The sequence below is a fragment of the Protopterus annectens genome, chromosome 12.part0, assembly GCF_019279795.1.
Source record: "Protopterus annectens isolate FY-2018-M chromosome 12.part0, PAN1.0, whole genome shotgun sequence".
Lineage (NCBI taxonomy): Eukaryota > Metazoa > Chordata > Ceratodontiformes > Protopteridae > Protopterus > Protopterus annectens.
Window position 1 is genome coordinate 1,348,118,989 of NC_056746.1, and position 16,835 is coordinate 1,348,135,823.

General features: G+C 42.0%; 1 protein-coding gene across 1 annotated transcript in view; it reads left to right on the top strand.

Annotated features, from left to right (window-relative positions):
* The window catches only part of OGFR (opioid growth factor receptor), a 513,571-nt gene that overhangs the window by 458,757 nt on the left and 37,979 nt on the right, over nucleotides 1-16,835 (top strand). The window contains exon 5 of the mRNA XM_044090398.1: nucleotides 5,587-5,653. Within this exon, the coding sequence (XP_043946333.1) occupies nucleotides 5,587-5,653 (67 nt within the window). The remainder of the gene's footprint in view (nucleotides 1-5,586; nucleotides 5,654-16,835) is intronic.

A 16,835-nucleotide genomic window follows, 5' to 3' on the forward strand; every position in this document is an offset into this window, starting at 1 on the left:
TACCCAGACTATGGATCTGTGATTTTAATTGGGGTATGTAAAATTACTCTGATAAAAAGCATGGCATAACCAAGGACCTGTGTTGCTTTATTATCCAGGCTATGGATCTGTGATTTTAATTGGGGTATGTAAAATTACTCTCATATTGCAAAAGCCCATAATTTTGATTCCCAGTAATAGAGAAAGTGGGTATTTTTAAAGAATTTTTTTCCCTCCAGATGGGTTAGATCCTCCCTGTACCCCCCCATAGAAGCCACACCCCTGTTTCAAAAGACATTCCTTTTGAGGTCATCCCACCTTGTAGAAGGGGGCAAACATTTTTGTTTAAAAATGTTGAGATTTACAGTTTATAGTGATTCAACATTACAGCCTCTAAAATATCATGTCATCCATATAAAAGATCACTAGAGCCATTATAAAACTTAACAGAGCCTCTAACCCATCAGATCTGCATCTGCTTGGACAAAACAGTGCAGTCTCTAAACAAGAAGCCCCGGGAAAAAGAAATGAAAATCCAATACACCATTCTGTCTACAAATGTAAATCACTTATTACATGGATATTTGGGAGTAAAGATGCCTTTCTAGATTGTGGCAGATGTTACAGTGCCTTAACCATCCATTCCAGTCTAACCTGCCATGTTCTTCTGTCAAGTTACAAAGGTTGTACATTAGAACAAACATAAAATTATATTTTGACAAGTATAAAATAAATAAAACACAAGAAAGGTCAATCCACGGTCACTTTAAGGACTTCACATCACAAACAGTGCCACAGAAAAGTAAGGCAATTAAATGCACCCACCATTTAAAACAGACCTGTAGAAACACACCAATTAACATAATTAAAATACTCATCATTCACATTAAACTTTAAGATTATTAATTGTTTAACCCATTGGGTTTTGATGTGCCAAACTTCAAAATAAAATTGTTCTAAAGTTTTAGATTTTAAAATGAAAGCATTACTTTGATTATAGTTATAAATATGTTTAGCTGCTGGGGTGTGAAGCCTTTTATGTCTTTTATCTTCTCTGTGTGGTTGCAGCCTACTCGCTGGCTATTGATATAATACAAGGTTACAAGTGGACCTTGGTGCATAAATGATTCTTTCAGAATAACAAGCACACCTGGACTGGACAACTGCTTTCTCACCTCTATAGCTATAAATGAAAAATGCTACAATTTATTTTATTGTTGCAGTACCTCTCCCCAACCATCTTCTGTTGTATGTGTTATGTAAGTTCATAGGTTCATAGTAGGCTATCTGCCCTAGGGCATTTATAAGCCTAGCCAGAGTGTGTGTGGCTTCCGCCACCCCCTGGAATGATAATACTGTGCCCATTTAGGGTTTAGTTAACTGTGCCTCTGTCTAGAAGCGACAGACCCCCGGGGTAAACCTACGATCTCCCATCCACTCATCAAGATTTCTCTTGAAGAGAGTCAGTGAGGGGCTCTGCCTAACATGGACTGGGATTCTGTTCCAGAGTGTAGGGAGCCTCTGGGTTTTGAATCTGTCCCTCCAGCATGTCCTATTTATTTCTGTGTTGAGGTTCAAGTCTCTCGCTCTCGTAGCTCTGGTGGATTTGGATTTTTTTAGGTGGAGCATGTCCATTAATTCTGGATTGGACATGGCCTTGTACGTCAGGCATAGATCACCTCTGAGTAGGCGGTATGCGACTGAATAGAGATGGAGTTTCTTCAATCTGGCAGCATATGACATATGTTTGAGTCCCTTGATCCTCTTGGTGAGGTACTTCTGGGGTCTTTCCAACTGCTGCAGGTGCCGGGTAAGGTACACACCAAATGGGGCATTGTACTCAATCATGGGTCTGATAAGGGAAGAGTATAGGGGCACAATGACCTCTCTTGATCTAGATGTGAATCCTTTCATGATAAGGTGGGCAATATAGAAGGTCTTCCTAACCACCTTGGCAATGTGGGTGTCAAATGAGAGGTCACTGTCAACTTGGGTCCCTAGGTCCCTGATTACTTCTTCCGTAATTAATGGATTACCACCTATGTGGTAATTTGTGGGTACTTTGTTTTTCCTAAAGGGTATAACTATACATTTTTTGGCGTTCAGTTTAAGGCCATGGCTCTGGCACCAGTTATCCGTTTCTGTGAGGCCTTTCTGAAGGATGCTAGTGTCCGCTGGAGTATCGATTATGGTGCCCAGCTTGCTGTCATCTGTGAACTTTGTCAGCCACAATCCTCCTATGTTTGCTTGTACTTCTGAGAAATAAATGCGGAACAAGAGGGGTCCCAGGACCGAGCCCTGTGGGACACCACTTGTAACTGGCTTAGAGTCTGACATGGCTCCAGCAATTCTGACCTTGTGGGTTCTGGCCTTTAGCCAGTTTGCAACTCGTCTTAAGACATATGGGTTTACATTTAAGCTGGTGAGCTTGTCTATGATGCTCAAGTGGGGTATTGTGTTGAAGGCTTTTGCAAGGTCAAGGAAGGCTGTGTGAACTGCCTTACCCTCATCAATGGCCTTAGTGACTGTTTCAAAAAAGTCGACTAATTTCAAAAGGCAGGATCTGCCCTTAACAAAGCTGAATTGGGTAGGATCAAGTGTCTGTAGGTCACCAATGTCTTTGTTTGAGTTCCATAATGATCCTCTCCATAGCTTTGCAGACCAGGCTCGTCAAGCTTATGGGGCGGTAATTTCCAGGGTCCGTAGAAGCACCTCCTTTGTGGAGTGGAACCACTGTTGCTGTACGCCATTCTTTGGGTACGTATCCTGTAGTAAGGCTAAGATTAAACAGCAGCCTTATGTGCGAGTTTAGTTCCTCTTGGAGTTCATGTAGCACGCAACCTGGGACACCGTCTGGTCCCATTGATGCTGTGTTTTTACCTTTGGAGAGGGCGGCTCTCACCTGGACATCTGTGATGTCGGGGAGGCTACATTCAGCTGGGATAGATATTTCTCCTTTTGGGGGGGAGGGGGAGGAGAAATTTGCACTAAACCTGTCTGCCAGTATGTTGGCAATATCTGTGGGTTGAGTGTACTTTTTGTCATTTTGAACTAACTCTGAGCATATCTGGGAGTTTCCACACAAGTTTCTAACATAACTAAAGAAGGCCTTGTGATTATCTTTAGTGTCTTTTGCTATTTTTCTCTCAAAATTGGCCTTGGATGATTTTATGAGTGATCATAGTTTTTTGCTAGTACTGATCAGAGATGCCTTCCCTTTTTGGGATTTTGCTCTGTCCTGTAGTAGCTTCCTCCTCCTGTTGTAAAATTTGTTTATGGCTGGGGTCCACCAGACAGGACGCCTGCCTTTGGGGGAAAGGGTCTTGGTTTTATTTGGGATTGCATGATCCATGCATTCTTGAAGGTGTCCGTAGAAGGCGTTTATAAAGGATTCAGTGGTGTGGGCTGTGGTTTCCACTGGCCCAGGGGCCTTGAATGATACCACTTCAGTCTTAAGAAGTGTGAAGTCAGCTTTTGAGAAGTTCCTCACTGTGGTCTTTTGTGCTGGGGGTGGGGGGGGATATGAATTTCCAGTGAGATTAGTTTATGGTCTGATCTCACCAGTGAGGGGTATACTTCCGGTGTGGAGCATTGTGTCCCCATGTTTGTGATGATCAGATCTAGTATATTATCTCCTCTTGTGGGAGTGGTGACTAGTTGTTCCATCGCATTTGAGTTTATGAACTCTAGGAACCTTTGGGCTAGGGTGTTGGGGCTTGAGTAATGCTCCCAGTCTGTTTGGGTAGTTGAAGTCTCCCAATATGATGGTATTTGGAGAGACATTCATACTCTCCAGTGTCTTCAGGAAGGATGAGTGGGGTTCCTGAGTTTGAGAGGGTTGTCTGTAGTATGCTACAAACTGTAGGGCAGTTTTGCCTACGGTTAGTTGCACATGGATGGTCTCCAATGCTTCGTGCGTTGCCACTATCCTGGAGGTGTGGGTGTCTTTGATGAATATGGACACTCCCCCTCCCTTTGTGGTTCGGTCCAAGTTTTGGGGCCGAAAAGCATGATATGAGTTATAACCTGGTAGTGCTGGGGTGCTCTCAGGAGCCTTGAACCAGGTTTCAGTCACTGCACAAACATCAATGCTCTCCATACTGAGGAGGGCTTCGAGAGCCTGCATCTTGAGGTTTAGACTTCTGGCGTTGAGCAGCATTACCCTTAGTTTTTTTTCCACTTGTGTTTTCTAGGGAGGTGGGTTTGTTTTTTGAGCCTTGCATAAAAAAGGCACTATGGGGGTGGCAAGAGCCTTTGCCAATATCCGGAAGCCTAGGGGTGACCGGTGCAAGCCGTCCCTTGCGAAGCAGCGTGGCTTGTCAAGCATGTCATCCCAAGCAGACAGACATTGGATCCCCCTAGAATGACACCAGTAATTGAGCCAATTATTAAAGCTGATCATTTTATCTTTGTATTGTGGCATCATTCTTGGTGAGGGTAAGATGCTGCTCAGGGTCAGGGTCATACCAGCCTGGGCTACATAATCGGAGAGCTCCTGTATGTCTCTTTTCATGTAGTCCAGGGAGGTACATCTCCGGTCATTCACGCTGGCATGGACAATGACTGAGTCATATTTGTACTTGCTTTGGAGTGACCTGAGTGCTTGTGTTATGTGGCAGATTCTGGCGCCTGACAGGCAGCTTACTGTAACCTTTTTCTTGTTCAGTCTGTTGAGTGGGACGTCAGTGTGTCTGACTATAGAGTCACCTATTACAAGTGTATCAGGCATGTTGTTAGGCCTTAAGGGCCGTGACTGTTTGGCACACTCACTTTGAGAAATATGTGTTGCATGTGCTATGTTTTGAGGTAGTGGTTTCTTGGATGTCTGCTTTGGAGGCCTCTGTTGTTTTGGTAGATTTTTAATTAGAGCCTCCGAGTATGTCTCTGTGGGTTTATGTGTTTGGTTTGCAGTTGTGTTTGGTCTGTGTGAGACTGGGTTTGTGGTGTGTGTGGTTACCTTCTCCTCCTGGCTGGTCTTGCCAGTACTGAGTCGAGAGAGCTCAGCCTCCAGTTTGGCTATATAGTTGCATCTCTCACATATATTTGTATTTGTTGGGAGGAGGAGAGGGTTGTCTGTGTACATGAGGCAGTTGTAACATTGCCTCAAGATTCCCAGATTCACCAGCTGAACTGGAGAGGACGCCAGTAATTGACCCCTCGACATGCTAGAATAGTGTAAGGGATTGCCGAGTACTGAGTCAGAAAGGACCTAAAGGGAAATGGGTACTCAAGGGGATTGTAGGTGGATGTAGTGCTTTCTTTTGTTCAAGAGTGCTTTACCTGTGAAAAAATGATTTAGGATCAAGTGCTGGGTGTTTTAGATAGAGAATAGACTGATTTTATTGAAGGTAGAGCAGTTTTAAGGGAAAAACTGAAGAGCAGACTTGGCGGGCCCAGAAATAGTTTAAACTTGTTTAACCGGCGCTGCGCTATGCGCACACTCGCACAAATGCGGATTTTTATACAGGGAGTGCTTTATACAAGTGTGCTTTGCATTTGTGATATTTCTGTCTTTTGTGTTGGATAATGACCTCATAATGGTCCTTTGAGCAAGACCATGTACTTGTCTTAATAAACAAACTAAATATTGTATTTTTTTTCTTTTAGGTTATTCCCTTTGAGGGAAAGAGGAGTGAACATGCACGCTTTTGAACTCACTCAGAAGGAAATTGAGGTATTGAACTTTTACAGTAGCCAATATAATCTGATTATGGTCTATTGGTTGGAAGGCTTTATGCTGAAGCAAATATTTTTGACCCAGCAATCTCTGATCCATGAGTGAACTTGGTTTGCTGGGGGGAGGGAGGCAGAGGGGCAGGAGGAGGAGGTTCAAGTGGAGCAAGGGCAATATTTGTAGTTTATTTTATTATTTGCATTTGGTGACTAAGACTGCCCAACTGGTCAGTACTAATGTGTAGTGTAGTCCTGGGGGAAGTTTCTGGAATAGTGATGTACTTGAATAACCATGCTTTGATGTATATTACATTTATCACTTAAGGCACATTGAAAAGTAAGAATAATGAAGAAACAACAGAAGCAGACTGCAGAGCGAGACCTGGCATGAGCCTGTTTCATTTTAATAGAGGAGACCACATAAAATGCAGGAGAAAGCATGCAATGCTTATCGTACTGAACATCATAAAGAAAAGGAATGTACCAAAGTTAGTAACTGTTGTAATAGTATAGTAATTTATGTAAATTAAGGGGTTAATTACATATGTAGAAGTTCATCATTTCCACTGCTAATTACTTTTCTAGATGCTCATAATTCCTACTGCTGCAGAAGTTTGCATCCTAAATGGGGTTGTTTCCCTGCCTCAGAAACAACTGGCCAGCTTCTTAAAGCTCTGACTCTCCCCCACCTTCACTCTGACTGCTGATTTGCTAGTCAGAAGGGAAATCTGCTTCACAGTAGCAGAATCTGACTAGAGCTTCATTTTTAACAGATAAGTCCCTGTGGGGAGCCCCTCCACAGACAAATTGTTGCCGTTTTAATATTTCCGGTAGTAGTATTTTCCTAATAGGAGCTATTCTTGTGAGAAATCGTATACTGTTTCTGTAAACTTTAATTTTTTTTTTTCACTAAAAGCTTTACTGTGGAGACTGGCAGGGATTTGTTTTACAGTGCAGTGCTTTTGCTCACTTTGACAATCTACCCTGACATATTATTGTACTGGCAATGTGTTGAAGCATTTGAATAGTGTACTGACAGGGCATTTGTGTAGTGTTTGTGCATTTTTTCTTGTGAGGTAAAGTGGTTGAAAGTGTTGAGTGAAACTGTGCTGCTTGTGGACAATCGGTGACAACTTACCTTCCGACTGACTCACTCCAGCAGCAATTAAGGCTTTTCCTTTTTTTTCTCTGCCACATGGATATTTACTTTGCTCCTGCTGGTTCTCTACCACTGTACCTAGAAAGAAAAAAACATACTTGCCAAGGAGTCCTTGCTTCAGCCGATAAGATAAACGTGCAGTGGCCATTGGTTGTTCCGCAAACCATTCCCATAACTCTCTGGTTTCGTCTGGTGGAATTCTTACAGCCATCACAATTTGGTGGTCAGCTACATACTCTTTGGCCATTCTGGTGACCTATACGGCATGGGAAAGGCTATCTTCTCTAAGTTTAGGAAACACTCAAGGAGATTCTTCTTGGGTTAAAAGTGGTAGGAGACCATTAGTTTAGGCAGACATTGCTCCTTCAAGTGATGTTGGTTATATGAAGAAATAATTACAATTTAGGAAGGTGAATTTTTTTAACTTGGCAAGGCAGGCATTACAGATAATGAATCCTTGTAGACAGAAGCCATTACAGGTGGGCATCCCTTGTGAAGTAATTCCTGATGAAACAGGATCTGTTAAGTCTGACTTTGACAAAGATGGGGCAGCTTCTCTCTCTCTCAGACTCTCAAGCCCAACTCTCTCATTATGAGGAAAATTTTAATTCTTATCCTTCTATGAAGGAATTTTCTTTTTAATCAGACCATAGCCAAGATGATTGAGGTACTTTTATGAGAACAAATAGATGCTTCCCCTGAACTGAGTAAATGAATAGGATAAGTTACAAATGAACATAGCTCATTTTTTGCCCATCCCTGCTTATATCTGTCATATTGCAGGTATCTAAATGTGCCCTGAAGAAAGTGTATGACTGTGCAGATACTAGATCTGGGGTCACTGCTACTGCAAGAGTTTCGAGAGGACAAGCTTGGATATAAAACCAAAAGTTTGCTGAAGAGGTCAAGTTTGAGATTTTAGATTATGATGAAGATAAGAAGGTAGTGTTTGGCTCTTCTGCTACTCAGGTTCTCAATTTGTTGAAAGAGGGAAACTGATTCAGGGAGTTTCTAGGATTTTTCATGTTACTCAACACAACTTATAGGCTGCCCTGTTTCACAAAAAAAAAAGCCAAATGAGCAAAAAAAAAAAAAGAGAGAGAGAGATGGCTGAAGGGTAATAATACAAAGCAAGGGTCTTTTCAGAAAATGAGGCAAACTAACCATTCAGAATGACTATGCAAGCATTCATCCCACCACCCCTGAACTCTGAGGCATTTCTATGAGAAACGCTATTATTATTAAGCTATTTAAAGAGGAACTAGCAAAAAGTTCAGTGAAGATAAATGAAGTCTGACAACTTGAATGGAGCACTTTTGCAAGCAGATGCATTCCTAACAGTATTTAGCACATTATGAAACACAACAATGTACACAGTGTATTTTGTTCATTAAGGGTAGCCAATGCACTTTTTCTTAAGGCTTAAAATAAGTTAACTGAGAATAGGCAAGTTGTTTTTCTCATCCGGGAAGGAAATGGAGATGGGACAAAAATGGAAGTGTTCTTGTAAGAGGGAGTACAAACTGTAACATAACTTTAGACTGGGTAAAGTGTGTAGGTATAGCTTGTCTGTGTGGGGCAAATGGCCCTACATGGAGGAGTAAATTCCCATTTTTGGAGTAAATTCCCATTTTGGAAAGTGCATATAGTTGTGTGTTTTGCTGTGTATTAAAAGGGGTCTGGGGGGTTAAAATGAAAATGTCCTTTTTTGTTGAGTGTTTTTCTTGAAGTGAAAAGTCTGCGAAAATGTAAGATGGGTTCAAGCAAATATGAGAAGCAGCAACTGCATATAAGATCAGCCTACCAAAAATTAATGTATACATGTAAAACGCAAGTTGGAAACATATTCAAAGAAAATGTTATGTAGATTGAAAGTTTTATTTTTATCTTGAATTTAACTGGGTTAAAGCACTGATCCCGTTCTCATTAGAGTCTCCGCCCAGAAAACACAGTAGGTGCATGATATTATATACAGACTGAATGACAAAGTGCAATATGTACGTATATTGCATATAAAGTGAATATCATAGTTAGCTTGAGGGAGTAAAGGCAGTAGATAAGTGTTAACATATACAGAGTGAGTGAAAACACACCATATACATGCATTATATGCAGAGTGGAAAGCAGAGATGGCATATTAAAACAATTGTAATCAAAAACAGAGTCAGAGCAAGATATGTAGACAGAAGAAGGGAATTAAGTTATATGACCAGAGAGCTAGCAGTTACATTTTTCTAGAATCTTGAAATGTGCTTGGGTAAGAGAAATGATGTTAAAGAAGAGAAGGGAGAGATTCTCATAGTTTGGGACCAAGGAACAAGAAGGCATGATCTGTGCAGTAAAGCCCTGTTTGGGGTGGGGGGGTTGCAGGTTAGAGGACAGGAGTGGTTAAGATGTCTGAGGCTATATGTTGGTGCATTTCAAAATAGTCTGGAAGTCAGTGAAGGGAAGGTGGCATTCTTAAGTTTAAATAGCTGAGAGGCAAGTAGAAAGCTGGCACGTTGTTTTACAGGTAGCCATGTAGCTTTGTCAATGGTTTTGTAGTGGTGTTCATTTTTTGGGAAGAGAGTGATGAAATCTGCAAATGGCATTTGAAATGGACTGAATGGCAGATGTATTTCTTTTAGAAGTTTCAGCAATTAGTGGGAGACAATATTTTAGCTGAGCCAGTAAGATACTTTTACCTATAGCAGTGGTTCTGAAACTTTGCAAGCTGGAGGACCCCTTTTAGAAAGGAAATATTTTGGCAGACCCCTATAGGTGGAGGTACATACACATTACGTTTGGATCAACCCTACCCCCCCCCCCCCCGCTATACAACCATTTCAGTGTCCCATTACTTGGCTATTTTTCCCCAGTTGCCTTAAACACTGTTAAAAATTCTTGTGTGTACTGTTTTCTGCTTTATTTCTACAATGATTACAGATATTTGGATTTAATTTAAAACATTTATTTCAAATTTTATAGCACAAAGACTGATGCACTAGATGTGGGGAGTTAGAGTTTATGTCCAGCCAATTGACCTTCACATCACCTAGTAGTAGTATTTTTTGTGGAATTGTAATAGATATCCAGTGTATGATGTCTTCCAGTATAGCTGTATTGTCACCAGGAGGGATGTAAAGAACCATAATACGTATTTGTTTATAATTGTTTAATTTCAGGAAGTAATAAGAAGCTCTGCTAAAGTGAGTTTTGGTATTGATTTGTTGTACGAGGAAATGTGGTAGTTGCTGGTATTGCTTTAATATATCCCAGCACCTTTCCTCTTTATGCGGTCATTATGGATAATATTAGGAGATGTAATTTCAGTCTTGTTTAGGCCAAATTTCAGTTGCAGTGAGAATATTAGGCTTATGTTGGGTAATCCAGGCATATATAAAAGGAACACGGACATGGCCTTGTTTCCCAGTAGCAGCAGAAGCAGTGTGTTCTGGAATTACTCTGTAGTCAGAGAAGTAAGTAGACTTAAGTTACAGTCCCCATCTGCTGTCAGTTTGTTTTTATGGGCAACAGTAATAAGCATATGTTCTTTGCCTATACTCTTTTTTTAACTGAATACATTTTTATTGATTTTTTTTTTTTTTAGAAACAAACATATATACAGTATGTATATCAAAGTTGGGAACTGCTGATTGAGGGCTCAGTGTCTGTTCTAAAAGTGTATTAATTCTGGTTTAAGCACTTGGGCTTCAGGCCAGTTATTTTACATTAAGAGGGTTCGTGGTCTGCACTCTTGTGGGAGGAGAGGCTAGACTCTGCCCTTCTGAGCTGGGAATTTCTGGTTAAAGGCTTATAGTGCCTGCATATTTGAACTGCTTCTTACTGAAATTGGTACACCTTGTTTGCTGTAGCATAGACTAGATCCAGGCCTGCTGAATCTAGCTTTGTTTGTATAACTTGAGCACTAATCCAGGCATTCTTTAAAGTATTCAATTGTATTTATTACTGCTTGGTAGTAACTTGATTAAAGTGTAGCTATCATTCTAAGTCTTTTGGATTAAGCACTTGGGCTTCAGACCAGTTGTTTTACATTAGGAAGGTTTGTGGCCTGCACTGTGGTGTAGGACAGCTAGCTTGCATCCTTCTAAGTTGGGAACTGCTGATTGAGGGCTCAGTGTCTGTTATTCTAAAAGTGTATTAGTTCTGGTTTAAGCACTTGGGCTTCAGGCCAGTTATTTTACATTAAGAACGTTCGTGGTCTGCACTGCTGTGGGAGGAGAGGCTGGACTCTGCCCGTCTGAGCTGGGAATTTCTGGTTAAAGGCTTATAGTGCCTGCATATTTTAACTGTTTATTACTGAAATTGGTACACCTTGTTTGCTGTAGCATAGACTAGATCCAGGCCTGCTGAATCTAGCTTTGTTTGTATGCTTGTTGTTTGTTTGCTTGTTATTTCCCTGAAACACTAATTCCACCCAAAACGCGGCTTTTCAGCGCTTCTGTGGATCCCTAGTGATATCTGCATTGCTTACTGTGCTTATTTCCTTGTTTCACTTGAAAGAAAGTTACTGTTTGTCATTTTTGCATTTAAGTTACCTGCCACTTGCTCACTTAAGCAATTGTATAAGTCAGTACTAAAAAATTAAAAGCACAACACCCTCACAAACTCTCCTTGAGTACCTTGTTCCCCATTGGCCCTTTTTTCAATTATAAAGGAATTCCCAATACTATTCTAGCATGTCCAAAGGTCAGTTGTCAATCTCCTCTCCGGTCCAGCTGGTGAATCTGGGAATCTTGAGGCAGTATTACAACTGCCTCATGTACACAGACAACCCTCTCCTCCTCCCAACAAATTCCAACACGTGAGAGATGCAACCATATAGCCAAACTGGAAGCTAAGCTCTCTCAACTCAGTACTGGCATAACCAGTCAGGAGGAGAAGGAAACCACACTCACTGCAATTCCAGTCTCACATGGACCTACCACGACAGCAAACCAAACACATAAACACACAAAAACATACTCGGAGGCTCTAAATAAAAATCTGCCTAAGCAGCAAAGACGTCCAAAGCAGACACCCAAGCAACCGCTACCCCAAAACAAAACACGTGCAACACACAGCTCACAAAGCCAGTGTGCCGAACAGTCACAGCCCTTAAGGCTAAACAACACACCTGATACACTTGTAACAGGTGACTCTATCGTCAGGCACACTGACGTCCCGCTCACCAGGCTGAACAAGGAGAAGGTCACGGTGAGCTGCCTGTCGGGCGCTAGGATCTGCCACATAACACAAGCACTCAGGTCACTCCAAGGCAAGTACAAATATGACTCAGTCATTGTCCATGCTGGTGTGAATGACCTTAGATGTACCTCCCTGGACTACATGAAAAGAGACCTAGAGGAGCTCTCTGAGCATGTAGCCCAGGCCGGTATGACCCTGACCTTGAGTAGCATCTTACCCTCACCAAGAATGATGCCACAATATGAAGACAAGATGATCAATTTCAACAATTGGCTTAAGTATTGGTGTCATTCAAAGGGGATCCAATGCCTGTCAGCCTGGGATGACATGCTCGACAAGCCACGATGCTTCGCTAGGGACGGCTTGCACCTGTCACCCCTGGGCTTTTGGATATTGGCAAAGGCTCTTGCTACCCCCATAGTGCCTTTTTTAGGCAAGGCTCAAAAGACAAACCCACCTCCATAGGTATCACAAGGGATAAGAAACTAAGAGTAATGCTACTCAACTCCAGAAGTCTAACCCTCAAGATGCACGCACTGGAAACTCTCCTTAGCATGGAGAACATCGATATCTGTGCAGTAACAGAAACTTGGTTCAAGGCTCCCGAGAGCACCCTAGCACTACCAGGTTATACCTCATACCATGCTTTTCGGCCCCAAAACCTGGACCGAACCCCAAAAGGAGGGGGAGTATCAATATTCGTCAAAGATACCCACACCTCCAGGTTGGTGGCACAGCACGAAGCATCAGAGACTATCCATGTGCAACTAACAGTGGGTAAAACTGCCTTCCAGTTTATAGCCTGCTACAGACCACCCTCTCAAACCCAGGAACCCCACTCGGCCTTCCTGAGAACACTGGAAAATATGAAGGTTTCTCCAAACACCATTATATTGGGCGACTTCAACTACCCAAACATATACTGGGAGCATTACTCTAGCTCCAACACCCTAGCCCAAAGGTTCCTAGAATTTATAAACTCAAATGCTATGGAACAACTTGTTACCACTCCCACAAGAGGGGAAAACGTACTGGACCTGATCATCACCAACATGGGGACTCTATGCTCCAGACAAGAAGTGTATCCCTCACTGGTAAGATCAGACCATAAACTAATCTCACTGGATATTCACATCCCGTCCCCACCCCCTGCCCAGAAAACCACAGTGAAAAACTTCTGTAAAGCAAATTTCACATTCCTCAAAACCGAGGTGGAATCCTTCAAAGCCCCCGGGCCTGTGGAAAATGCGGCCCAGACCGCAGAATCCTTTATAAACTCATTCTATGAACACCTTCAGGAATGCATGGATCATGCAATCCCAAATAAAACCAAGACCCAATTCTCCAAAGGCCGACGTCCTGTCTGGTGGACCCCAGCCATAAACAAACTATACAATAAAAGGAGGAAGCTACTACATGATAGAGCAAAATCCCAAAAAGGGAAGGCATCTCTGATCAGTATTAGCAAAAAACTACGGGCACTCATAAAATCGTCTAAGGCCAGCTTCGAGAGAAAAATTGCACAGGACACTAAGGATAATCACAAGGCTTTCTTTAGTTATGTTAGGAACCTGGGTGGGAATTCCCAGATATGCTCAGAATGTCTAGAATGACAAAAAATACACCGAACGCACAGACATTGCCAACATCCTAGCTGACAGGTTCATCGCAAACCCCGCCCTCCCCACCAAAAGGGCAAATATCTATCCCAGCAGTGTGCTTGCCCCCCTGACATCTCAGATGCTCAGGTAAGAGCCGCCCTCTCCAAAGCAAAAAACACAGCATCAATGGGACCAGACGGTGTCCCGGGCTGCGTCCTACATGAACTCCAAGAAGAGCTAAACCCAAACATAAAACTACTGTTCAATCTCAGCCTTACTACAGGATATGTACCCAAAGAGTGGCGTACAGCAACAATGGTCCCTCTCCACAAAGGTGGTGCCTCAACGGATCCTGGAAACTATCGCCCCATAAGCCTGACTAGCTTGGTCTGCAAAGCTATGGAAAGGATCATCATGGACCTCATAAATAAAGATATTGGGGACCTACAGACACTGGATCCTACCCAGTTTGGCTTTAAGGGCAGATCCTGCCTCTTAAACCTGGTCGATTTCTTTGAAACAGTCACCAAGGCCATTGATGAGGGGAAGGTGGTCCACACAGCCTACCTGGACCTCGCAAAAGCATTATAGATACGCTCACCAGCTTAAATATAAACCCCTATGTCACTAGATGGGTTGCAAACTGGCTCAAGGACAGAACCCACATGGTTAGAATTGCTGGAGCCATGTCAGACTCCAAACCAGTTACAAGTGGCGTCCCACAAGGCTCAGTCCTGGGACCTCTCTTGTTCGGTATATATTTCTCGGAGGTACAGGCCAACACGGAAGGACTGTGGCTGACCAAGTTTGCAGATGACTGCAAACTGGGAACCATAATCGACTCTCCAGCTGACACTAGCATCCTCCAAAAGGGCCTCATAGAAACAGACAACTGGTGCCAGAGCCATGGCCTCAAGCTAAACGCCTAAAAGTGTATAGTCATCCCCTTTGGCAAAAACAAAGTGCCCACAAATTACCACATAGGTGGTAATCCATTAAGTACAGAAGAAGTAATTAGGGACTTGGGGACCCAAGTTGATAGCAATCTCTCATTTGACAACCACGTGGCCAAAGTGGTTAGAAAAACATTTTATATAGCCCAGCTAATCATGAAGGGATTCACATCTAGATCAGGGGAGGTCATCATGCCTCTTTACTCATCAGGCCCATAATTGAGTACAATGCCCCTTTTGGGATGTACCTTACCAGACACCTGCAGCAACTGGAAAGACCCCAAAAGTACCTCACCAAGGGGATCAAAGGGCTCAAACAGATGCCATATGCTGCTCGGTTAAAGAAACTCCAGCTCTACTCAGTGGCATACCGCCTGCTCAGAGGAAATCTGTGTCTGACGTATAAAGTCATGTCCAACCCAGAATTAATGGACATGCTGCACCTCAGAAAATCCAAATCCCATCGAGCTACGCGCTCAAGAGACTTGAACCTCAGCACTGAAATAAATAGGACATGCTGGAGGGACAGATTCATAACCCAGAGACTCCCTTCACTCTGGAATAAAATCCCAGTCCAGGTTAGGCAGAGTCCCTCATTGACTCTCTTCAAGAGGAATCTTGATGAGTGGATGGGAGATCGTAGGTTTACCCCGGGTATCACTTCTGTGTCACTGTTAGACAGAGGCACAGTATACTAACCTCGAAAAAGGGCATAGCACAATTAATTTAAAATGGGTGGCGAAAGCCAAACACACTCTGGCTAGGCTTATAAATGCCCTAGGGCAGATAGCCTAGTATGAACCTATGAACCTAAAAGAATATTTACATAGTCAAAGTTTAAAGTGGAGAAACAATTCCTAAACAAACATTATAAAACCAACTATTTACATAGGATGTCTATACTTGAAAAACTTTGTTTTCTTGAATGTATCTTTGAATAAGATTATAATTTATTACCATACCTTTTAACCTGGAAACATCAAAAATCTGGACAAAGCCCATGAAAAATAGGTACAAATCTGTACACTGATTAACATAAAGTTTGCATGCATAATTATATAACCCTGCCCACTGCAATGGAATTGTGGGATACCAACTTTCAAATGCAAACTGAAGAACAGACAACCAAAATATGGCCCCACGTCCCCCTGCAGCCATTCCAATGTCCCATTGCCTGGCTATTTTGCCCCATTTACCATAAACACTAATGTGCATACTGCTTTATTTCTACAGTGATTGTTTGGAGTTTATTTTACATTTTATAGCACAAACACTAATAGATATCTGTAAAACAAAGCATACAGTCTCACAATGAAAATAGACTTAGCATTAAAACTTCTTTGCCCTTGAAAACTCACATTAATTGAAACAGCATTGAAACTCACATGCAAAGAAAAATGCATCTAGCGTATTGTGGGAGGAAGCCGGATCACCCAGAGGAAACCCACACAAACACAGGGAGGACATCATCCAGACTCCACACAGAAGGCACTTCAGCCAAGAATTGAACCAGAGAACCTCTTGCTGTGAGGCAACAACACTACCACTGCACCATCCAAATTGTAAGAGGAACAGACCGAAAGTGTGAGCCAAACACATTCCAGACATTATGGGAAAATTTGTACAGTTGAGAGATATAACTCCTTCAACCAAAAGTGGTGGATTATGCTGCTCTTCTTGAACTCCCATAAATAGAAGGTTGGATGGATCCCACATGTGACATCAGACTGAGTAATAAAAAAATATGAAGTGATACAATGGAATAACATATATAACAAGCAAACATGCCCAAGGGAAAATAGAAGACACTCACATTCCTGAGTGTATCAAGGTAAACGCTGAAAAAAGGATTGATGTTTGCATTACCAAAATAAAAAATATATACAAATACAAAGAAATACAGCTAAAGAAATTCCTCACTGGTAATTAAACATTTAGGAATTACAAATATGGAATTGCAGTACTCCATAGGCAACCATGAAATATTAATAAACAGCGATCTTCACTCTGAAAATATATCACCTAGTATACTGTTCTTGTGATGATTGCAGGGCAATCTGATGATATCATTTAGGCCAAAAGATAGCTGACACTTCAAGTTAAAACCATCATTTTCCTTGTATTAGTCAGGCAGTGACTTATAAAATCCATAGTGGTGGTGGTCATGTTGAATGAAGTGGCATGTTATTATGTGGGTTTCACAATAGTGGTGACTTTAATTACTGATTTTTTGCATTTGCATGTCAGCTGCATAGTTTACATTTACATTTGTTTCAAACAGAT